The 25,769-nt window shown below is 40.0% G+C and overlaps 2 protein-coding genes across 6 annotated transcripts in view; both read left to right on the top strand.

The window, feature by feature from the left end:
- Positions 1–25,500, top strand: part of LOC149221197 (uncharacterized) — a 90,463-nt gene extending 64,963 nt beyond the window's left edge. The window contains exons 4-5 of one of the 5 annotated variants that reach the window (XM_089385034.1): positions 16,051–16,198; positions 24,989–25,500. In XM_089385034.1, coding sequence (XP_089241160.1) covers positions 16,051–16,198; positions 24,989–25,012 — 172 coding nt within the window. In that variant the 3' untranslated portion in view covers positions 25,013–25,500. Of the gene's footprint in view, positions 1–16,050; positions 16,199–24,894 lie in introns of those variants that run through there. The other 4 variants (XM_089385033.1, XR_016249357.1, XM_089385036.1 and 1 more) reach the window with 4 other exon arrangements.
- Positions 4,675–7,935, top strand: LOC149221198 (uncharacterized). Its single transcript, XM_089385032.1, has 2 exons — positions 4,675–7,151; positions 7,276–7,935. Exon 1 carries the CDS (start codon positions 5,218–5,220, stop codon positions 6,904–6,906), a length of 1,689 nt encoding a protein of 562 aa, XP_089241158.1. The 5' UTR covers positions 4,675–5,217; the 3' UTR covers positions 6,907–7,151; positions 7,276–7,935.
- Positions 25,501–25,769: the final 269 nt, after the last annotated feature.

The raw sequence follows: 25,769 nt of genomic DNA, 5'->3' as shown, positions 1-25,769 counted from the left end.
GCAAAGGCTGACGTAGGGCTAGAAGGGCCATGTAGAAGTGATGCAAAGGCAGAGAGAGAAAGTTAAAAATCAGAGCAGAGGGTAGTTACAGCAGTCGGAAGCTGGGGTGTGAGACTGGGAGGCTGAGAGTAGCGACTTTGGGCTTCTATTCGAATTCCCAGTTGGGTGACGCAGTGCCTGAGAGGGTTGATGCTGGGACAACATAGAGGCAGCGCAGAGCCTGCCAGGGGCGCCTCATCCAGCAACCGGAACAGCCAAGACTTTTCTTAGTGATTGTGTGAGGTAAACTCACAAAGCTTCTGCCAGTATTTCTCTCTGTAACTGAATAATCTTGTGAGGTATTCAGTGATGTATTCAGATTTTTCTACTGCATAATAATAAAACCCTCAGAGCTGCTGCACCGGTTTTCTCGCGTTGGGTTTTTCCTGGGACTACTTGTCCAAAAATAATTGTGTCCTCTGTGTTGTATTTTCTTTCTTGCTTAGTATTTTGTTTCCGCATATATGTAAATTAAGTGAAGGATGCAGATGTATTTACTTCGAAATATCGTAGACGACAGTAAATAACTTGTATGATTTAATCAAGTAGGAGAAGTAACATCAGTTTGCTGTAGTAGGGATTCTGGTGTAGGAATTTTCACATAGTATCAGAGGTAGTGCAGGTGAGACAAGAAGAGCAGAACCAGAAACCCCAGCGCTGAGTAGAAGGGTAAATCGAAAAGCTGCAGGAGGCAGCAAGTCGAAAACCTAGAGGGTTTGCGCAGTTCCCGCCAGAGGGTCGAAAATCCAAGGGAGTCTCTCTTCGAGGGAGTTGACGAAGAGAAAGAGCTTCCAATTCGAATTTTTGCAGTGGCAGAGGGAGCAACGTTGAGCCTCAACGTGAGGAGCAATTGGTGGACACAAATTTTTCAGTAGGTAGCTTTGCCAGACTGAAAAGACATCAGAAGAAAGAAGCAACAAAGCATGGCGAGGGAATACTTCCTCGGTGATTTCTTGCTGAGGAAATCAACATTTCTCGATCGCTGAGTAGCAGAGGAGCAACAACGTACTAACTCCATTAGGGAGTGCGTAAGTTAGCCCAGGAACTACGTAGTGGGGAGAAAGAGGGCGCTGTTCAACAGTTTTCAGAGGAGATGACAACTAGTGGCTGTTGAAATTTCTAAGTATTACCCATTAGAAATTTAATCTGTATTCTTCTGGTTTATTTGATCTACTTGTTAATTCTGAACAAATTATTTAAAACATATAAATAACGAAATAAACACAATACAGTGTCAACATCTACAGATCAACAACTGAAAGAAAACAAACACACAAGTGACATCGTTATTTTTGGACAATTGTCCCCAGAAAAACCCAATGCGGGAAAACCGGTGTAGCTATTATGAGGGTTTATTATTATGTAGTATTTCCTTGAGTACAACTGGGTGCCAAACTAGCTCACCTGACAGAGAAAAACAACAACAGTAATACCTTTCTATTCGAAAACAGGTATTCAGAAAACTTGTCTCACGAAACCCTCTCCAGCGACTCTGAAGCACTGCGTCAGCCTCCTGCTTCTTTATGTCAGCGCTTTGAGGCACTGCGCAGCTTATGGTATCCTCTGCGTCACTCCTGTTGCCCTCTGAGTGGATGACGCAGGCTCTCTGGCCTTTGCGCTGTCTTTGCTGGGCTCTGTGTGGCCTGCTCTGGCTGCTGCGTCTCGCTCTCTGCCTCTGCGCTGGTCTCTTGGCACCGTCTTTGCTTCTATGTCCATTACTCACTGCCCCTTGTTGCTAATCACTGGTTTGACTTTGCTTAGCAACTCCGCTCTAGCAAATCGAATGACTGATCACTTTGGTGTGTTCTCCAACTGACCCTCAAGCCTCCTCTTATACTTTTCCTGTTGGTCCTTCAACGACCGACATTACATCTCTAATCAACGACTAGGATTAGATTTGGCTTGATCCACGACTTTTGGAACCTTCTAACCCAGTTTTATATTAATACCCATTAATATTTTATCTTTCCTAAGTTTAGACTTAGGAACTCCATAAAAAATAGTAATTATTATAATATTTCCCAAACCAGGTACAATCTGTCCAAACTATTTCTGGGTCTTGGAGATCTCATGTGCTTTAGCCTCTCCACCAATTTTCATGGCTAGAGCACATCTGATGCTACCCCAAATCAACACTCCCTCTTAGCGAGGATTATGCTCTAGTAATACTCCAATTGAGCATCACTCTGATTATATGGCATTAGTACCTGTGCTGATGCGCTGATGCTAGGCCTCCCTGCCCAACATCCTCTGCACTGCCGCATCCTGTACTGCTGCCCATGACTTTGCCATTGCCACTGCTGCATCTGTATGACAACTCCCTCTGCATCCGTGTTGCCGTTGGTTCATTCTCCCAACATTGCATTTGCATTGCAACCCCCTCTCATCATGCTGCATCGTGCTACTGCCAACTGCCACTGCACTGCAGCTCAGTTACTGAGAAGTAAGTAACTGATCCACCTAACTACTGACATCCCAGTCGGGCTAGAAACACTCTCGATGTTGAAGACCTCTTTGCCGCTATCAAGTGCTCCCTCTACGGCCTCTGCGCTGCTACAAAAACTTCCTGCATCTCACGCTGTTGCAAACCTCTCTGTGTCATCTTGCACTGTTGCAACACTCTCTGTGCCTCTCGCACTGCTGCAGCCTGCTAGCCTTGCGCTGTCGGAGCACCCCTGCACTATAGCACTCTCTGCTGCTTCATCCACATCCTTCTCTATCGACATCTGCCAATCCTGCTACTCTCTCTTTGGGGCTCCCGTAGCAAGGTATAATCCAAGAGGTTGGGTACCTCAAGGATCCTGCCCCTCATCGCCTGTAGTCCTCCTGACTACAGCTCGATGTCTCCCCACCTCTTCTTTAGAGGTGCATGAGCACTCATGGCACAATCTTCATCCTCCTCTACCTCCTTCTCTGCCTTTGTTGGCGCTACCTTGGAGTCAGACGCCTCTCCCTTATTCTTCTTCCTTGGACAGTGGTTCGCATAATGACCTAGTTCCCCACAGTTGAAGCACTTGACCTTGGAGAGGTCCTTTTTCTTCCTCTTCTCCTGCTTCCCCGCAGATGCTAGAGCTGCATCCTCTTCCTATTCCTTCTTGATACAAACTCCTTTGCTGCTACTTCCCGTCTTGCTCAGCCGTCTTATCTCTTCTTGGTGAAGAGCCCCCACAATTCTTCCCAATATGGAAGATTCGCCCTGCCCAGTATGCTCTAGACAAATGTCTCCCACTCTTCAGAGATTGCGTTTAGTGCGGTCCTCACCATCAACTCTTGATCCAGCGTGGCCCCCAAGGAAGTCAGTTGGTCCCGGATCTCCTTCAACTGATCGAGGAAATGATCTATCTGCTCCCCCTTCTGCATCTGGTATGAGCTCAGCTGATTCTCAAGTAACATCTTCCTCTGCACGGAAATATGCTGGTACAACGTCTTCAAGGTGTCCCACATTTCCTTTGCCGTGTCCTTCTCGGCAATATGTTGGACCACATGATCCTTGACCCCATCAAGGATGATGCATTTTGCTTTGGCCATTGCTTCCTCGTACTTCTCATTATCAGCCAGATCAACTGGGATAGCCATTGTTCTCAAGGCGAAGGCTTTGATGCGATGTCTATCTAGAATGGACAGGATCCTTGCCTTCCAGACCACAAAGTTGGACGCCCCGTCCAACCTGTCCTGATCCCTCAGCCCATTCATGGCCATCTCTCTGCTCTTCTGTTGACTCCTTCGAGTCTCTAAACTTCCCTCCGAAAGTTCTCTCTTCGACTCTTGTTGAGTCTCTCTACTTCCCACCTGGAAGTTCACTGTTGGACTCCCTCTGAGTCATGATTTCCCTTCTGGAAATCCTCTTGCCAGTCGTCAAGTTGCACGTCTTCGATCTTCTGTGCACCTGCAACACTGGTCTAGATTCCTTGGCTAGAAATCCGCCTTGGTAGCAACTCCCTCTACCTTGGTTTTGCCCTAGTAGGTACTATTCTGCCCACAGTACCCCACCAGCTTCGCTACTGCAAACTTCCCACAACTTGCTATGCCCCATCAACTGAAGGATTGAGCCTCTAGGCTCTACGCAATCCCGGCACTGGCAAAACAACTCCCTCAATGAACTGCGTCAACCCTCTTAGTCTCTGTGTAAGCCTCTTTCTGCCCTCCTCAGCCTCTGCGTTGGCCTTTCTCTGGCCCGGACTGACGATGTAGTCCCTCTGCGTCAACCCTTCTTCAATCGCTTTCTGCAAGGATCAGCTTCTGTCACTCGGGATAGCTGATTCTGCTGCAAATGCTCTGCCTAGCTGATGCCTTCAACTCTCCTGTGATCTGCAACCACACTCTGATACCATGTTGAAATTTCTAAGTATTATCCATTAGAAATTTAATCTGTATTCTTTTGGTTTATTTCTTCTACTTGTTAATTCTGAATAAGTTATTTAAAACCAGTGTTGCACACATCGCGATAAAATCGCGATAAAATCGGAAAATCGCGATTTTTTTAAATTGCCGATTCAAAGCGCGATTTTTATCCAAAAAATCGCCGCTTTTTTTTTATAGCGATTTTTATCGAAAAAATCGCGATTTTTTCAAAAAATCGCGATTTTTTCGATAAAATCGCGATTTTTTCGCATTAAATCGCGAGGGGCGCGGGCAGCGGGGTTTTATATGGAAAAAACGAAATTTTTTTTGTTCATTCAGCAGTCCGCCGCGGAGGAGAAGGAGGAGAAGGAGAGGAAGTGAGGGAGAGGGTTGCCGTCCGTTGTGGGAGCGAATCGAAGCGATTTTAGGAGGAATCCAAGCCAAGATCGCCAATTTGTCCATAAACCAGGTATGTAGATTAATTTTTTTTTGTTTTGGTTCTATAAAAACTTTGTTTTTCATTGTTTTTAAAGAATTTTTGGAAATTTTTCATTGATTTGGGATGGGTTATTTGTTATGACTATGAGAACCAATTTTTGATTTTTATTTTCTCATTTTCTTTAAACATTGTTTATTTTTTTTGATTTTTCATTGTTTTTTGGCATTTGGTTGGGTAACTTGGGTTTAGAAATTGGGATTTTGGAAATAATTAGCTTGTAATTTTGCAAATGCTAAATTGTAATTTGTATTTACTATTATCATTTATGTAATCCTAAATTCCTATTTCCTAATCCTTATTTTTCCATAGGTTTGCAAATTCAAAATTCAAAAACAAACATGCCAAGGAAATTGGATCCTTTCTGGGAATATGGTGACCCTAAAACTCCGAATGATAGACAAAACTTGTATTGCAAGTTGTGTGGAAAGGAAATATTCGGGGGGGTGTACAGGTTGAAGTTCCACCTTGCACAAATCCCTGGACATGATGTGGTGCCCTGTCTAAAGACAAATGCTGAAATTATCCAAAAAGCCATGAGAGCATTGGGAGAATTAGAGCACACTAGAGACGCCAAAGAAGAACTCAAAAGGCAACTAAAAAGGTCAGTTGAAGGAAGTGGGCCAAGTGGCACAGGTTCTACTGCAGCGTCAGTCAATCCGGTAGCTGCATCATCATATTTTGTTCCTCGAACCACACCTGGTTCACAACCAACTATTGGTTCAATGCTAAAAAGAACTGAAAAAGAAAAAGCTGACAAGTTGATGACAAAATTTCTCCTCTGGAGTGATATTCCTTTCAGCATTATAAGGAATAATCCATTTTTCCAACCTACTCTTGATGCTGTTGCCAGTGTTGGCCCGGGGTACAAACTCCCTTCTCTTCATGATTTCAGAGGCCGGCTTCTTCAAGATGAAAAGCGTGACTGCACCCAAAGATTGGAGGATTTTAGGGCATCATGGGCACAAACAGGATGCACTGTTATGTCAGATGGTTGGACTGACCAAAAGGGGAGAACCCTTATAAACTTCTTGGTTAGTTGTCCCTTGGGGACTATGTTTATCAAATCTGTTGATGCAACTCATCAAATCAAAGATGCAAAAAATTTATGTGATTTGCTGGATGTGTTTATTTTGGAGGTGGGTGCAGAAAATGTTGTCCAAGTCATAACGGACAATGCTGCAAATTATGTTGCTGCTGGTAGAATGCTTATGGACAGGCATCCTACTTTATTTTGGACACCTTGTGCTGCCCATTGTATTGATTTGATGTTAGAGGACATTGGGAAAATTCCCTTTGTCAAAGAGGTTGTTGACTCATCAAAAAGCATCACAAAATTTATTTACAATCACACATCTGTGCTTAGCTTGATGAGAAAATGCACCAACAACAAAGAGTTGGTGCGCCCCGCCATTACACGGTTTGCGACGAGTTTCATATCTCTTCAATCCCTCTTGAATTCTATGTGGGATTTGAAGAGAATGTTTCTTTCAGAGGAGTGGCGTGCTTCGACAATGAGCCGCAAACCAGAAGGAGAGGCCGTCTGCAGACTAGTTTCATACCAGGAGGACTTCTGGGCGGGAGTGCAGGAGGTGTGCGCTGTTACAGAACCTTTGGTAAAGGTTCTTCGGTTGGTTGATGGTGAGAAGCCCGCAATGGGCTATTTGTATGAAGCCATGGATAGGGCCAAAGAAGCCATTCGGTCCTACTATGATGACAAGGGAGATGATGGGTTCCAGAGACAACTCCTTCTATGGAACGTCATTGATGAGCGATGGAACAACACACTCCATCGTCCCATTCATGCTGCTGGCCTTTTCCTGAACCCTGCATTTTCTTATGCATGTGGGTTTAATTTTGATGTTGAGGTCGTGGAAGGATTATTAACCTGTGTCCAGAAGATGGTGAGAACTTCAGAAGAACGTATGGAGGCCTCTAGACAAATTGAGCAATATAAGTTGTCAGCGGGCACATTTGGCTTTGAGATGGCTGTCATTGATAGGACGGTTAAAATGCCAGGTATTTTTTAGTTTGTAGTATGTACTTTGTAACTTTGTTTCAAATTTCATTGTTTCTTCAAATTCCATTTTTTTCTTATGTTTATTTAAAATTTTCTTTGTAATTTTGTTGTAGACGCATGGTGGAAGATGTATGGGGGCAGAGTACCCCTTTTGCAAAATCTTGCCGTGCGGATCCTCAGCCAAACATGCAGCTCCTCGGGATGTGAGCGCAATTGGAGTGTATTTGAAAAAATACACAACAAGAAGCGCAATAGGTTAACACTTAAACATTTAAAATATTGCAAATTTCCAAATAAATTTTTGAATTCATTAAAGTTTTAAACAATATTTTTTTTATAATATTAATTATTAATTTATTATTTCATGAACTTTGTACAGGTTGGAGTCCCATAGACTTAATGACATGGTCTATGTCTACTACAATCTTCGATTGTGGGTGAAACAACTAGAGAAGACACCTGATACGGAAGCCATCTCATTGGATGGGATTGACACCACTGCTGAATGGAGGGTTGAGACCGAGAGGCCTCTCATGGATCCCACTGAGGATTGGTTAGTGCAGGAGGAGGGGGAGGAGGAGGGGGAGGAGGAGGAGGAGGAGGAGCAGGAGCAGGAGCAGGAGGAGGAGGAGTTGGAGGAGCAGGAGGAGGAGGTGACACCGCCTACCCGGGCTACCCGGGCTACCACTACCACCAGTAGAGGACGTGGTCTCCGTCCACCTCAGCCTCCTGTAGCTGCTACTACTAGTTCTTCAGCTTCTAGAGCACGTCAGACTCCACTGCCATTTCCACCACCACAGGCACCAACTTCTACATCTAGAGGGAAAGAGAAAGCTGTGCCATATTCTCGCAAGAGGGGCAGAGGAAATCAATAGGATTAGACTTTCATTTTATTGTATATGACATTATGACATGATGAGATACATTATCATATTTTTTGTTGATATTTTGAGGCTGAGTTGGACTTGGGACTCAGGACTTACTATTCAGGACATGATTCAATGTTATGTGTGATTTTAGCGCTAGAAATGATATTGAACATCTTATATATTAGTTTTTTTATCATATTTATGTGTCAATGTATTTATTTTATGTTGTAGATGGTTTAGATATTAAAAAAATTGAAAAAAATTGAAAAAAAATGAATATTTTTGTGCCAAACGATTTTTTCCCGCTTTTTTCCGATTTTTTCCCGATTTTAACGATTTTTTCCGCTTTTTTCCCGGCGCCGATTAAATCCCGATCGCGATGTGTGCAACATTGTTTAAAACATATAAATAACAAAATGAACACAATATAGTCTCAACATCTAGAGATCAACAACTGAAAGAAAACAAACACAGTTGACACCGTTATTTTTGGATAATTGTCCTCGAAAAAACCCAATGCGGGAAAACCGATGCAGCTATTATGAGGGTTTATTATTATGCAGTATTTCCTTGAGTACAATTGGGTGCCAAACTGGCTCACCCGACAGAGAAAACCAACCAATAGTAATACCTCTCTATTCGAAAACAAGTTTTTAGAAAACCTGTCCCACGAAACCCTCTCCAGCAACTTTGAAGCACTGCGTCAGCGTCTTGCTGCTCTGCGTCAGCCTCAGAACCCTCTGCGTCAGCCCTCTGAGGCACTGCGCAACCTCTGGGACCCTCTGTGTCAGCCCTCTGAGGCACTGCGCAACCTCTGGGACCCTCTACGTCACTCATCCTGCCCTCTGAGTGGATGACGCAGGCCCTCTAGCCTCTGCGCTGTCTCTGCTGGGCTCTGTGTGGCCTACTCTGGCTGATGCGTCTCACTCTCTGCCTCTGCACTTGTCTCTCGACACTGTCTCTGCCTCTCTGTCCAGTACTCACTGCCCCTCGTTGCTGATCACTGATTCAACTTTGCTTAACAACCCCGCTGTAGCAAATCAAATGACTGATCACTCTGGTGTGTTCTCCAACTGACCTTCAAGCCTCCTCTTATACTTTTCCTGTTGGTCCTTCGATGATTGAGATTAAATCTCTAATCAACGACTAGGATTAGATTTGGCTTGATCCATGACTTTTGGAACCTTCTAACCCAGTGTTATATTAATACCCATTAATATTTTATTTTCCTAAGTTTAGGCTTAAGAACTCAATTAAAAATATTAATTATTTTAATATCTCCCAAACCAAGTACAATCTGTCCAAACCATTTCTGGGTCTTGGAGATCTCATGTGCTTTACCCTCTCCACCAATTTTCATGGCTAGAGCACTTCCGATGCTACCCCAAATCAACAGTGGCTTGAGGGATCAAGATAGGTTGGACGGGGCTTCCAACTATGCCATCTGAAAGGCTACCTTCCTGCTTGATGAGCATGCCATCAAGATGTATGTTGATAATGTGGTGGCTGAATCTGCGGATGCAGATTCGCTGAAAAAGTACAAAGCTGAGATGGCTAAGGCGAAGAGGTTGATCCTAGATGGGGTCAAGGATCACGTGGTGTGCCACGTTGCAAGCAAAGGAACCGCTAAGGAAATGTGGGATGCCTTGGCCACATTATATTAGGGAACTTCCGAGCAACGAAAGACGTACTTAGAGCAGACACTGAGATCTGCTCAGATGCAGAAGGGGGAGTGAGTGGATCTGTTTCTTACGAAGATGAAGGAGATCCGTGATGTGCTGTCAACTGCGGGACATACTCCTCAAGACTCAGAGTTACTGAAATTGGCTGTAAAGTCCGTCTCAGATGATTGGCAGATCTTTGTCCAGAGTATCCTGGGTAGGGCAGCATTGCCGAATTGGGACGAGATGTGGGCAGCTCTGAAACAAGAAGAGCCGAGGAGAGACTTGCTCAAAGGTCAAACTTGACGGGAGAAGCAGCAACAGTGGGTTAAAGCCCAAAGTGGAGGAAGAGGATAACACAACGCTTGCATCAAAGGGACAACTGGGGCAACAAAGACGTAAGAAGGACATCTCTAAGATGAAGTGCTTCAGATGTGGCGAGATGGGCCACTATGCATGCCAGTGTCCTTTGAAGAAAAAGGACAAGGATGAGAAGCATGATTCGAAAGTTGCAGCCGCAAAGATTGATGAGGAGGAGTTCGCCATGATAGTCGAGATACCTCCAAGAGGGAGGTGGGCTGATATAGAGTTGTAGTCAGGAGGACTGCAGATGGGTGGGATCCTTGAGGAGCCCACCTCTTGGATCATCACCTTGTTATGGGAGCCCATGATTAGGAGTAGCAGGATGGTGGAGTTTCAAATGGTGCCGTGGAGTGTTAATTCGACAAATGCAATGGCTAGGAGAGCCAGACACTGAGTAGCGCAGAGCAGGGAGGAAACAGTGCAAGGAGGCACAATGTAGAGCTTCAACAACGCAATAGCTTTATAGGCAGAGTGGGACTAGCAACAGTCATGATGTCAGCACCGAGGAGTATCCACTGGATACTTATCTAGTTTTGGGTGTTTTCAGTTGCTTCTCTCAGCAACTGAGTTGTAGTACAGATGTAGTGTTAGCAACGACAGTGCTAGCAACATAGTAGATGCAGCGTTTAAGAGAGAGCTGCAGTACAAATGTAGCATTGACAGTGGCAATGTCAAAGGCAGCAGTACAGTAGCATCAACAATGCAGTGGTTGATGGAAAGCATGTCAGGCATCAGTAGCACAGAGGACGATGCTTCAGAGTCAGAGCAGTATGCAACAACAATATATTGCTAGAGAACATTCGTCGCTAATATCGAGTGTTGATTTGGGGTAGCATCAGATGTGCTCTAAGCCTCAAATCTTGCAGGGAAGCTTGGGCACAGGTATTCCAAAGAACCCAGAAAGCGTTTTGGGAAATTCTACCCAAAAGTGATTTTATTAAAATAATTAATATTTTAATGGAGTTCCTAAGTCTAAACTTAGGAAAATTTAAATATTAATGGATATTAATGTAATCAGGGGTGAAACTTCTAAAAAATGCCATGGATCAAGTCAAATCGATCTGAGCCTTTGATTATGTTTTCATCTAGACTGTTGGTTGCCCAACAGGAAGATATAAGAAGGGACTTGAGGGTCATTTGGAAAAACACAAAGAGATAGAGAGAAATCAATTTTCTAAAGTGAGAAATTCTTAGGAGGAAAATCGATTGAAGGAATCTCTTGCAGTTGAGGGGCAGGGATAGTAGCTTTCGGAGAGAGAGATTCTCAGCCGGAGATACATTAACAGCCTTGATGTAGAGGCTGATGCAGGGCTAGAAGGGCCACACAGAAGTGATGTAGAGGTAGAGAGAGAAAGTCGAAAATCAGAGCAGAGGGTCATTTACAACAGCCGAAGGCTGGGGTGTGAGACCGGGAGGCTGAGAGCAGTGACTCTAGGCTTTTGATCGAATTCCAAGCTGGGTGACGCAGTGCCTGAGAGGGTTGAGGCTAGGACATCGTAGAGGCAACGTAGAGCTTGCCAGGGGCACGTCATCCAGCAGCCGGAATAGCCGAGACTTTTCTCAATGATTGTGTGAGGTAAACTCACAAAGATTCTGCTAGTATTTCTCTCTGTAACTGAATAAACCTGTGAGGTATTCAATGATGTAGTCAGATTTTGCTACTTCATAATAATAAAACCCTTAGAGCTGTTGTACCGGTTTTCCCGCATTGGGTTATTTCGGGGACTATTTGTCCAAAAATAATTGTCCTATGTGTTGTATTTTTCTTTTTTGCTCAGTATTTTGTTTCTGCATATATGTAAATTAAGTGAAGGCTGCAGATGTATTTAGTATTTACTTTGAAATTTACCGTAGAAGATAGTAAATAACTTGTATGATTTAATCAAGTAGGATAAGTAACATTAGTTTGCTGCAGTAGGGATTCCGGTGTAGGAATTTTCACAAAATTTTGATCTGGAAATCTTACCTCTCTATCGAATCTCTCAGAGAGAAATTTTCCACGAAAATCTTGCCCTTCTGGCTTGGACTGCGCAATCCATTTGGGGATTCGATCTGTTGCCTACACAACATTTCGATCTCCCTCCTCCTCTTCAACGCTGGCTCTTTCGGTCTTCTCCCTTGCTTCACCTGCCCTTTGATACCATGTGAAAATTCGAGAACCCTCGAATCACTACTGCAACAATTGATTATATTTCTCCTACTGAATCAAGTTATTTACACTATTATATGGTAAACACCGAAATAAATACAACTGTAGCCTTCACAACTTTAAAAAATATGCGGAAATAAGAATCTGAGCAAGAAAGAAATAACACACAAGTGAAATTGCTGTTTTTGGACCAATGTCCCTGGAAAAGCCCAATGTGAGAAAATCGGTGCAGCAGCTAAGGGTTTGTTATTATGCAGTAGTTTCTGAATACAATCTTTGGATGCCTTACTGGCTTATCTGATACAGAGAATCTGACTGGCAGAGAAATTAGTGAGAAATACCTCACACTATCACTGGCGAACCGACACTGATCTAGGCCCTGGATGGCTAGCACCATGCCTTCTTTGCGCAACCTGTGCGTCAGCCTCTCTGGGGTCTTCTTCCCCTCTTCCACGAATCTTCTATTGTCCTCTGGCTTTGGAACTTGACTTCTCAGCTGAATCTCAAACTCCCTCTGAAGCTTTGCGTTGCCTCTTTTGGATCTCGCTCTGCCTTCTCTGCAATGTATCCCCGGATCAGGAAACTCTTTCTCTAGAAAACTATCCCTGCCCCTCATTGCAAGAATCTCCTCGATGATCTCTCTGGCTGCTCTGTGCTGTTCTCTTGAGAAATCGATCTCTTGATCCCACACTTGATGTGTTTTCCAAATGCCCATCAAGCCTCCTCTTATAATCTTCTCGTTGAGAACCAACGACCCAGATTAGATTCTAATCAATGGCTTAGATCATTTTGGCTTGATCCTCATCTTCTTCTAGAAGTTTCACCATTAGTTTAATTAATACCCTTTAATTATTTAAGTATTGAGGGTCTTTCGCAGTGCATTATATTAGATATCATTTTTTGGGATCCAACTACGTTAAGAAATTCATTCATCTATGACCATTTCCATGAGAGGTAGTTGTAACTGACTAATTTCTCATGATTTTTGAATAGTGCTAAGTGGACTATTCAAAAATCATGAGAAATTAGTCAGTTACAACTATCTCTCATGGAAATGGTCATAGATGAATGACTTTCTTAACGCAGTTGAATCCCAAAAAATGATATCTAATATAAATTTATAATGCACTGCGAAAGACCCTCAATACTTAAATACATAAGAGTGAAGGGAGCTCTACTTGAATGGTTCATGAGGCACAATACTTGCCAAGGTTTTGCAAACAAGGTAGCAAGCTAAGTGGGCTTGATTGTGGGGAAAACTCCACATTTAAGTGTGCTTGAGCTAGAGGCGATCTGGGATGGGTGACCTCCTGGGAAGTCCTGGTTATCGGGTGCAAGCCCCGGAAGTGATGATTGACGCTATGTGATTCATTTCACTTGTTTCAATTCCACTTCTTCACCCCTGTGAGCATCACCTGATGCAATGAGTGCTAAGTGGACTATTCAAAAATCATGAGAAATTAGTCAGTTATGATTATCTCTCATGGAAATGGTCATAGATGAATGACTTTCTTAATGCAGTTGAATCCCAAAAAATGATATCTAACCCTTTAATTATTTTAATTCCCTAAGTTTAGACTTAGGGCTCCATTAAAAACAATTAATTATTTTAATAAAACCTTCTCCTGGTGGAATTTCTCAAAACGATTTCTGGGTATTCTGGAATACATGTGTCCAAGCCACCTTGCAAATTTTGAGGCTTAGAGCACATCCGATGCTACTAGAAATCAATACTGTGGATCTAAACAACTTATGTATTGCTGAATTAGTTTCATGTTTGTACCAACATCTAGCGAAGCGACTAAGGTAACATGCAAACCTTGGGTGATATCGAGAGAATAGAAGCGAATGAACTGTTGAATACATGATTACTCTGTCTTATTGCATTTCAATATTGCCTCTAGTTGCAAAAATCAAAGTATATTGTGATGCTAGTTAGAATACAAAACTTGTCATATCTTATTTCCAAAGACTAAGGGAAATTTTACCCTAAGGGATATTACAATTTGTAGCTATTTATTTATTTAAAACAAACACGCCCTTTATTCCATGGACTTTAATATATGATTTGTAACTATGTTATCCCAAGCTCCTAAGTTTAAATGATCTAAATTGGATCCTCGTCAAAAATATCTTTGTAAATATTGTAATAAGAATTTAATTGTTTTTTTGGGAAAGTTCCAAAAATGTTCAAAATTTACTTGGAAGTTGAAACGAACCATTGTGATGGTTGGCCTTCCAAGGAAGCCCATTAAAGGTGAAGGCTTGGAAAATAAGTGTATTGGATGGAAATTAGGAATAGAGGAGAGCAGAGACTAAGAGGAAATGAAGGACAGTTATAAAGGGGAGAGCTTTAAGAGGCAGTCAACTCAAAGATTATAGGACAAAGGAGACATTGTACCTGGCCATGCATGAGCAAAGATTGTTCTTGAGTTCAATCCAGCTGCTAATTTGTTTCTGCTAAAAGGTAAGCTATAGCTTACCTTTTTTTTTGATTCCTCCCAATGAAAATCTCATAGAACTTGGTTTTCCCGTTTGGATTTCTTGTGTAAAAAAAATCTTTCTTGTCTCATGGTGTTAATCGTTGTGTATACTTGACATTGTTTTGGTTTTAATCCGTTTTTGCATTATATGTAAACCATGAGAACTATAACAGAACTACATTGTTAGCCTAGCTTTTTTTATTGGTTTAAATGACTGGTTGAGTGTATTGCTGGTTCATTGATTAACCACATTCTACATCCAATCTTGCAGTTGCTTCTTGTTGGGTGTTCATTATTTTGTGGTGGGTTTGTATGAGTACATAACATTTCAATTAGTTACAGTACTATACACTACAACGTTGTTGTATTCACCCATTATTTATTTATTTGATCATTGGAGTATAGCTACAATGCTGCCACATGTTTTCCATTCGATGTGTGGAGAGAACTTGCAGTTTGAGAAGAGGTTTGGAGAGCCTCTGTTAAACAGAGGTATGTTGACCGAAGGAAATAGTTGAGTAGTGAAGCAAATATGAAATAGAGCAATTATTTTTTATTCCTTTAGGTCATTAGCAGCAGAGAGCATTATTTATTTCTGCAGTGACCTGTGTGGACGAAATGGACAGGCCGTAGGCCTATCGTTTATGGATCATTAAATCTTAAAACTTGCCTTCCCTCAAGCTGTCTCTATATTAGAACATCCTGACAGTACATACACATTTATGGATCATTAAAACTAAACTCATTGCCCCTTGGGCTGTCTCTATGTCAGAACATCCTGACAGTACATACCCATTTATGGAACATTAAAATTCAGAATTCACCTTCCTTTGACTTGTCTCTAAGTCAGAATATCCTGAGTACAGATTTGGAAAGCTTCTGTTGAACAGAGGTAAGTCTACAGAAGCAAGTAGTGGAGTAATTAAGCAAGTATGAAGCAGAGCCATTATTTTTTATGCCTTTTGGTGATTAGCAGTAGAGAGCGTTATTTATTTCCTTAGAGATCTGTGTTGATGAAATGGCTAGGCCATAGGCCTACCATTTATGGATCATTAAAACTCAAAACTCACCTTCCCTTGACCTGTCTCTATGTCTGACCTGTCTCTATGTCAGAAAATCCTGACAATACATACCCATTTTATTGTGCTGGTAAAGGCTGCGGGGAACTAGATATGTTCCAATGAGGTAAAATGTGATATTGCTGATTTTGTCTATTACTGTCATGTTTAATCAAAATGATGCTGAGTATACATTTCTTTTTAATTTTCATTATTTGCTTTGCTTTAGGATACACTGCTGCATTTAAGTGCCATTAGTATATACTTCGCAGATGTGACTGAAAATTCTGTTGGCTGCAGGGGAGATGTAAATACTTATCTGGTTGAGGTTTGGCATTTATCACATTCAGTAGCTTTAGTATATTAGTTTCTGTAGAAAGTCTTATCTATGGTTGTTCCTTAAACCATTTATAAGAAATGCACCGACATATGATTCTGGATCCCTTACCCTGTGTTCGTGATAATATAAAAGAATCCAAGAGAAGAATGAAGAAATTCAATCTATGTCTCTGAATTGCTATATGTAATTTCTACTTATTCTCATATATCAGAATATTGTACTTTTTTGCAGTAGAGAGAATTTTCCACCATCATTTCAGGACTTGGAAACTGAATTAAGAGAGACAAGAGAGGTGATAAACCATTACCATAATCAAATAGAACAGCTTGAAGAGGAAGTTCGCGCCATGGAACAGAATGTTAGTGATCTGCAACAGCAGGTACCATGGTTCAATAAATTTTGAGTGTATGAATTTCTTAATTTGAAATATTCTGCATTGCATATTACAAAGGTGATAGCTTTTGAAATCTGATGCATTGCATAACACGGAAAGTGTAGGGTGCAATCATACCACCACTAATGCACAAAATCTCATCAGAAATCTCCAGTGAAGTATGCTTGGGTTAGAGGAGCACTGGGATGGGAGATCTCCTAGGAATTCATGATGTTGATTTAAAGAGAACATGAATGCCTAATAAGTGTGGAGTTAGGTTTGAACCCTGAGTAATACTGGCTTAAAATCAAAATTAAAACCATTGATGTGTTGGAAATGTAACTAGTTTCGGTCTTAATAATCGTTATTGTACTCATTTCAATATATATCTTAAGTAACAAACAAAAGAAGAAAAGAAAAAGTTATTATTTTAAAGCACGGGTTTCATGCTCATTATTGATGGTCTTCTAGGTAAAAGCATGTTTTTCATGCTTCTAGGGTTTTTTCGTGTTGAAAAATCTATAGGGATGCAACTAAGATGGTTTCTTTTCGACTTTATAATTGCTTGAGATGTATTTTTAATTTTCCTTAATTATTAGCTTCTTCTCTTATTATTATGTTGTTCTTATCATCAAACAACTACCAAAACAAGAAGATCAACAATACACAAGAACACAAGATGTAGGCTGCAAGCCAGGGCCAAAACCTCTCCACTTGAGAGGAAAACCCACAAATCTCTTCTCTTCTTATAGATTCTTCAAATGACAAATTCCAAGACCTCTAGACCAAGACCAATACCCTTCCAATACTAAGTTTGATCTCCTTGATGATGTGCTTCCTATGTCCAAGTCAAACCTAGTCAAATCTCTTCCAGCTACACAACTTCGACGCCCAACTACAAAATTTCGGCCTCCTCTGTACGTCTGAAATTTTTGGCCCCGACAGCAGTTACTGCTTCCACACGTGTGAGCAATTTCAGGGCTTCCAAGGCTTCATTTGACCTTCGCTTGTGTTCCTCCTTCTAGGGCTTGTAGGTGACCTAATAAACCTTCCTTCGACCTTCTTTCTGCGATTTCTTGAACTTCAACCTTGCAACATCAAAACCCTAGCCTTCCTTCTTCGCACATGTGAGAGAGAGAAATAACCCAAACCTTCATCCTTCTTCCTTCTTCGCTAGCCTTCTTCTGCTTCTCCTTCGCTTAGATGATGAGAAGATGAGTGAGTGTCCATAGGAGGTTGAGTTCCCTCCTATATATAGGCTTCCAAGGAGGACAACATGCCCTAATGAGGCCGACTTCTTAGCTGCCAGACCGACTTGGCCTTGGAGGGTATTTTGACACTTTTAAATACAAAAATAATTCTTTTTACATGTTACAATGTGCCCGATGGGGTCTTCTTCATATGACAATGACTCTTTTGACTTCTTGACCCTAGGACAAACCCTAGAAGCACTCAATGGGTGCTTGACCTCTAAATAAAAGACCTTGAGCATGAAACCCATGCTACAAAAATAACAATAATACAATTTTCTTTCTTTTTACAATATACAAGAACTAAAAGTACATTTCATATTTATGAATGTTGAAAAATCAGAAAGGCAGAAATTTTTTCTTTATGTTGATAATTACTTGTCATATTCTTATGTTCTTATTAACTTTCTTATGTTCTTCTTTTATCTTAGTTCATCAGGCAATTACCAAAACCATAACATGAAGATCAAAGACACCATATGTAGGCAGACAGCCAGGGCAAAACCCCTATCTAGAGGAAAACCCAATCAACAACTCTTCCTTTACTAGTTTCACGAGATGACCCAAGACTCCTTGACCTAAACACAAACTTCCTCCAGACACCAAGTCAACCCTTCCTTTCTTCTGTAGATGATAACCTTCTAGCAACAATCTTCGACCTAGAACTTCAACCTTGTAGAAACAACTGAACTTCGACCTAGATGCAACACTTCAATCTTGAAACAACACTTCGACCTAGAAGTAGCAACAAAATTTCAACCTCCCCAGCAACAAAACTTCAACTTCTCAGCGCAGAACTTTGACCCAGTGAATAGCCCAGTAAATCCACACGTGTGAGAGAGAGACAACCTAGAAACTTCGACTTTCCTTCTCCAACAAATCTCCTCCCTCAACTTCACACTTTTTCTGCTCCTCTTTCTTCTATATCGAACTTGTGTGTGTGTCCTCTAAATGAATCGAACTGCACTGTATTTATAGCCTCTTATGGAGTTCGAATTACGCTCATGTGAGCCGACTTGATCAGGTAAGCGCCGACTTGGTGTGGAGGTGACAAATGACTTATTTTACTCAATAATAATTCTTTTTACATGATTCAACAACCCAAAAAGGGTCTCATTAAATGGACAATGACTCTAATGACTCAACACAGAACTTATAAGTCCTCAATGAGGAGTTTGACCTAAAACATGATGACCCAAGCATGAAACCCATGCTTTAACAAGTCATAATAGTAGTAATAATAAAAAAATCCTTTTTCTTTCTTCTGATAAATACATTTCATTATGACTCAAATACAATTTATGAAGACAAAACAACTTAAATCAAGTCGAGTCCGAATATCGGAAGTTGGAGATTGGAGGTCCATATCACACATCGGAGATCAGAGGTCCATATCGCATATCGAAGATCAGAGGTCCATATCACACTTCAGAGATCAGAGTCATAGATCAGGGCTTATCAGAGATCGGAGTTATGAGTGGTGACACACAATAAAAAACGTAGATATAAAAATGCCGACATGATATTTCTCCGATAGGGTTCTTCTTTGGCTTTCTTCTGAAATATCATTTCTCTTTGCTCCTTCGATATCACTGCTTTTTCCTTTTGGCTCTTTGTTTTGGGCATTTGCGGTCTTCTCTTGGATCTGCTCTTCCTTGGCTTGTCTTGGCTTCCGATGGCTTTCCTTTGGCTCCTGATGTCTTCTCTTTGAACTGCTTCTCATTCTTCTCTTTGGTATTGCTCCTCTTGCTCCTTGTGTCAAAAGCGTTTGGGATTCTGTCTGTCTGTATATATATATATATTCAGTGCTTATGCTATATTTAATCCATATGGCCATCAATGACAACACTGACATCTCAATAGACCATTCATCACTTTCATCCATGAATCAACCATGTCATCATCAGAAAGTGACCCATCAGTCCATATCTAGCCTTCTTTCATGCCACGCTGCTTTCTTCATGCCATGTTTACTTAAGGATCTTTCATGTTACTACATGTGCATAAGTGGTGGAAGACATCCATAGATCTTCCCTTGGCAGCCTTGCTTAAACCCATCCAGATATTTGTTCAAAAATAAAGGAATGAACATTAAAATCAACATTACCTTTGTGATAGTCTTTCATCATGACATCTTCTAGTTTGCATCAACATCCTACATGCATATCGACACATCTCCCAAAGATATATATTGTCAAGGGTCTCATTCTTTTTCAGACTCCATCAGAGTCTTCATATCTTCCATGGAGATATCCTAGTCAAATCTTCTTGGTCTTTCGGATGTTGATTTCCTTTACCATGGTTGCATTTGATTTGATAATTGGGTTTTTTTCATTACTTTGGGCAAGTATTTGCATTCTAAATTGGGCATATGAAGCTAATTTACTTGCTGATGTCATTGCTGTCATAATAGTTACTTATTGCTCATTGTGAGGTCATTGGAACATAAATTTCATAAGTGCTCTCATTGTCTTACACTCTATTGTATATTTTTCCTAGCATTGATGTTGTGGAAGTGGCTAACATTGTGTTTTCCTTGTGAGTTTATATGCTATAAAGTTTGAAAATTCACATCTAATAAGCTCACTCTCTAAGCACATTTCAAATCTTTGGTTTAAGTACATAAATTGTTCCTAAGTCTCTCTAATCCAGGTGGTATTCAAATAACTTGTTTCATTTGTGCATCTAATTGGTGGTGATCTAGATTGTATCTAAGTGTTCTTAACTTGAAAATTGATAAATCATATTGTGCTGAGTAATATTGGCTAAGAAAACTTGCTATCTTATAGTCTTTTGTGGATAATGGTCATTGGCTTATCATACTAAATCACTGGTTAGTTGCTTCTCTATTATTTATCTATTGTGAATCTATATTTTTGAGCAATTGTGTCTTGTGGATATCTTATCTCTGGTTGGCATTGTTGAAATCTAGCCCTTGTCTTTTGGTTGAGATTACCTTTTTCTAAAGATTGTGAAGTAATTACAATCATAACTGCGGTAAAATATAACTAAGTACTAAAAGAAACATTCAAGTAATCTCACCTAAAAGTCTCACCCATAATCTCTTGCACAAGCATACTAGTCCTAGATTGCATTAAAATTTACCTCCTAGCATGAGCTAGGTTAATAGAGATCTAAGACAACCCTTTTCCAGTTAGCTTGAGAGATTCAACTCTTCTTAGCGGTTAACACAGTGAACTTGCTGTTGTCAGAGCCACAGTCTTTGTAGCATCGGAGGCACTGGGTGGGTGGAACATAGGGGGAGGTATCATTAATCAGGCCACTGCTTGCTTCCCGTTGGATTTCATTTCACAACCTACTCTGAAGACGGTTTCTCAAAACAATTAGGAGAGATGTTCTATTTAGACATAACTAAAAATAACTAAAAATAACCAAGATCATTGCATCACACATAGATCCTAGGATTTGTACATCATATAGGTTAGTAAATCATTCAAGCAGCGGGTGTCTATCCTATTACTTGGCATTAATTTACATTAAGAAAGAATTGTGACTCCATAAGGCACTGGTCTTATACTTAAAATATAATCGAATCATTATCTTGTTGAATTCTACTGAGTAGCTAGGCCACTCATCCGTGTCTCCCTAGCAAGTTGGTTCCCAACTTGTTTTCCTTCACCTCATTCCATAGGGACTACCCCCATAGCTTGCTGTTGGGAGACAACTAGAACGGAGTGGGCGGGGATCAAAGTGATAGCCCCCGCCCTGAGCGATTGTCACAGTGCTTGTATAATGCGGGCGACAACACACTGCTTTGTATTCTGTCTCTTGGACTGTTGACATGTACATGGTCAACATGAACGATACACTCCATCATCCCATTCATACTGCAGGGATCTCCCTAAACCCCACATTTTCTTACTCCTCTGGTTTCAGATTTGATGCTGAAATCATGGTTCGATTCTTTACTTGTGTTTAGAAGATGGTGTCATCTCCAGCAGAACGTGCAAAAATTTCTAAAGAAATGGAGATATATGTGATGGTAGGTGACACGTTTAGCTTTGACATGGTTATCCAGGATAGGAAGACCGAAATGGCAGGTAAACTTTAGTTTGTTTCAAATTTCATTGTATCTTTATACATGGATTCAGCTTTCAAATTTCAATTTTTTTTCTTATGTTTCTCTTAGTTGTTGTAGATGCATGGTGGAAAAGCCATGGTGGCAAAGTACCCAATCTCCAAAAGATTTCCATTCGAGTGATCGACCAAACATGTAGCTCCTCCGGATTCGAGCGCAACTGGAGTGTATTTGAAAAAATACACACCAAGAAACGCAACAGGTTAAAATTTTTTCAAATTAAATTTTTGAATTCATTAAAAATTATAATTTATTATTTTTATAATTATTAATTTAGAAATTAAGACCCTCATATAGGTTGGAGTCCCAACACCTTAACGACATGGTCTACATCTACTACAATCTCTGATTGTGGGTGAGGCAACTTCAAAAGACACTTGATGTGGAGGCCATCTCATTGGATGGGATTGACACCACTATTGCATGGAGGGTTGAGGCCGAGAGGCTTGTCATGGAATCGGTCCCTGATTGGTTAGATGTGGCAGTGGAGGAATTAGCCTAGTGTTACTTGGGAGCGGGAGCAAAAGCGGGGAGTGGGAGCGAAAATGTGTGCGGGAGCGACATTTTCAGAAGCTCCCGGTTTGGGAGCGAATCCTGGAGCATTTTTTATAAAATATATATATATTTTATATTTTGATACATATATCTCAACAAAAACATGAAGAATGATGAATTAGATATAAAAAAACATAAAAAAACATAGATTGAACCATATAACAACAATCATCTAGAAGTGGTAATCTTCATCAACCACGTCCACAAGTTAGTAACATAGTAACATACAACATATTGAGTCTCATGATTCATCAATCTTAAAGTTTCAAGCTTTCAATATTCAATATATAAAATTTATCATCATTGATCACCAAATTTGTACTTGTAAGCTAAGTGTAACCATTACAACAAATAATATCTAACATGAAATGAAATGAAATGTTATAAAATGAAATGAAATGAAACAACTTTCAACTTTCATGAAGCATCATATTCATAATTCATTACTAATGAGTTATAATTGCCAACTTCAAACTTAAATTGTCATATATTGTTTAAAAAAATATCATAATAAATATGAAAGAGTCAAATAGTTATAAAAACTACTAGAAGCTAGAAAATACAAGTAAATCTATTATCTATTGCTTCTGCTTGAGCCTTTTGCCACCACGAGAAATGTCTAATTTTTTAGTCTTGTTGGAAAATCAGGATCTTTGTTATTAATATCGCCCTCTAAGCATTAATATCCAGAGGTATCTTTGTCATTACCTCTGTATATGTATAGGGATCTTTATCATTAATATCACCCTCTAAGCATTAACATAAGATAGAAAAAGCATAGCATGTCAAGTCAAGATTTTGTTTGAGTGATGCGTACATTTTTAGGAGGGTCATGATAGAGGAGTTTGACAACCAATGTCACTAACATCAAGGTACATAGAGGGATTGATGCTCTTGATTAAATACGAGTTCCATACCCTAATGCATGACAAAATTCAATGGAAACATTGCAATCCCCCAATCCTGAAAACCTGGAAAACTAATAAGTCTGCTGGACTTTGAATGAAATCTAAAATTCTACTTTCTCCATATGAAATCCACTGAGGTCAGAACCACTCTCAATCATCCTGAGTCATTTCATGGTAATGTTAAAAATTTAAGTAAAAGTGACATTCTCCTTAATTGTCACTTTTACTTTAAGAATTTAACATTACCATGAATCGCATATCAATACTAGGGCGATAGGCTTGATCATTAAGTTGCCTCACTCAAAACTTATTTGTTTCTTTGAAAAAAAATTGCATTTGGAACATTACTGTTTTTTTTTTTGCAAAAAAGGTTAAATGCTCCCGAAAATGCAAGGAGTGTTTTTATAGGGAGCGCGTTTCGGAGCTGCTTTTGCTCGAAGCGCGAATTGGGAGCAGGAGCGGGGGGGGGGGCGGGGGCGCTCCCTTGCAACTCTGAGTTAGCCTCTATAGAGGAGAGAGAGGTAGCAGAGGAAGAGGTGACACCACTTACCATGGTCACTAGTAGAGGACGTAGTCTACCTCCTACTTCTTATAGAAGACATTAGAGTCCAATGCCAACCCAAGGGATTTTTTCATTTAGAGGAAAAACCATTACATTTTATCGCAAAAGGAGTAGAGGAAATCATTAGTTAGAAGTTAGAACTTACTTAGTGGTTCATTTCATTGTATATGACTCATGATATGAGATACATTTATTATATTTTTGGTTGATATTTTGAGGCTGAGTCAAGCAAGACTCATGATTCAGGACATGAATTACTATTATGTGTGATGTAGCACTAGATATATTACACATCTTATATATTAATTTTCTTTTCATATTTATGTGTCAATGCATTTATTTTATTTTGTGCATGCTTTAGATCCTACAAAATTGAAAAAAAATGAATATTTTTGTATTTTTTTTTTATTAATTTTGTTGATGTTTTGCCCATTTTTGCCTGACTTTTACATTTTTTGTTTTCTTAGACCCTTGCCGATTTTATCTTGATGCCGATGTTTGCAACATTGGACTTAACAAATTCTAGGATTATAGGATCCAATGGGATTGTGAAAATTCATTGGATTCTATCACATACGAGGGTATGTGACTACCAATTAATCAAGAGCACCAAGCCCTATATGTGCCCTAGTGTTGGTGGTGTTGATTGTTGAACTCTTTTGTCATGCCTTTAGAAAAAATGTACCCTTCACTGAAATCAAAATCATTGATTAGGCATGTTAATATTTTTCAACCATATTTTAAGGCTTGGATCAAGTAGTTTCATCAAAATTGTGTGGTGTCCACTGATGTCCCTAGAGGATTGAGGTAGAGGCAAAGGCTAGACAAGATGAAAAGAATGAAAGATGATACTAATGACGAGGATCCCGATATAAGAGATGGTGGAACATTGCTTGTCAACGAGTGGTGGAATATGGATGGCCGTGCCACCCCGTAGCTACAACATTTGCCAACGTGGTTGCTTTCACAATTGTGGAACACTTATTCTATAGAGAAGTGTTTAGAAACTAGCTCAGTTTATAGTTTTGGAGCTCTTGGGCTTCATATTTTGGTGTGCAGATAGTCTATTTTGTAAACATAACTATTAGGTCATGTAGTTGACAGTTTCTAGATCACCTATTTCATTCATAAGTTAATGGTCTACTTTCTATTATGTGTCTTAAAAATTTGTCTGTTTGCCTATGGTTGAAAAAGCTCCTGTTTCACTCATGCTCTGTGCAACCTTGGTTTCATTCTCTCTAAAAATGTGATGGACCATATTTGCAGTGTTCTTTCTAGATAATTTACTTATAAGAAGGTTTTAAATTTATGTGCATTTTCTTTGTCAGGTCGAATTGAATTGTTCACACGTAATTAAATAATCTGAGATGTCAAAATCTCTAGACCAAAGGTTACTAAGTTTATAATTGATATCATTCCCAGAATGGGATTTTCCCAAGAACCTGACACGCATCTGTATCAAGCACGCATATCTTTGGGACAATCAAAAGGAGACTAGAGACTTATATCATGCGAGTCTTTGCTGTGGTGGAGACGCAGTCCTGGCAGTTTTAGCATCTACAAGGACTAAATTCCGTTAGTCTGGAATACTTAGTGTCTAGTGGGTGAAGTCTAAACAGACTCAAATTATCTTCAAATGGAAGGGTATACTAAAATGGTTTCTCACTTATGCATAAAATGGTGGATTGCTCTGGAGCATCTGAGTGTAGTATGTGAGCTGGACTTTCCAATGGAATTCTGATTTTCATCTGTTTGTGATATCTTATTCATTTTCAGTCAGATTTCTTGTAAGTCAATTGCTTCACCATATGCATCAGTCTTTCCAAACTTCTATTTCTGCCATAGTGTGTCTAGTCAGCCAACTTGATGTTATTACTGAACAAATAATTTATTCTATTAAATGGAAGTTTATTGCTCTTATTATTCGTCTTCTTCATTCTTTGTTTTGCCATGAGTTAAAAAGCTTCTTCTGTATCAAAATTTAAACATGCCTAAATCACAATTTTATGTGTGCATTCTTGTTTTTAAAGATATGAACTAGAATTTATTAAAGATAAACGCGTAGAAATTTCTGTTCTCAATTGTTTAATGCAAGTTTAAAACTTCACAACGTGTAGAAATTTCCGTTCTCAATTGTTTAATGCAAATTCAAAACTGCACAACGTGTAGAAATTTCCGTTCTCAATTGTTTAATGCAAGTTCA

This window comes from Pinus tabuliformis, chromosome Q, assembly GCF_031772625.1.
Source record: "Pinus tabuliformis cultivar Carrire ecotype Pingquan chromosome Q, CPIR1, whole genome shotgun sequence".
NCBI classification, from domain to species: Eukaryota; Viridiplantae; Streptophyta; class Pinopsida; order Pinales; family Pinaceae; genus Pinus; species Pinus tabuliformis.
The sequence above is the reverse complement of the archived record's forward strand: the minus strand, read 5'-3'. Positions and strand labels throughout refer to the sequence as shown.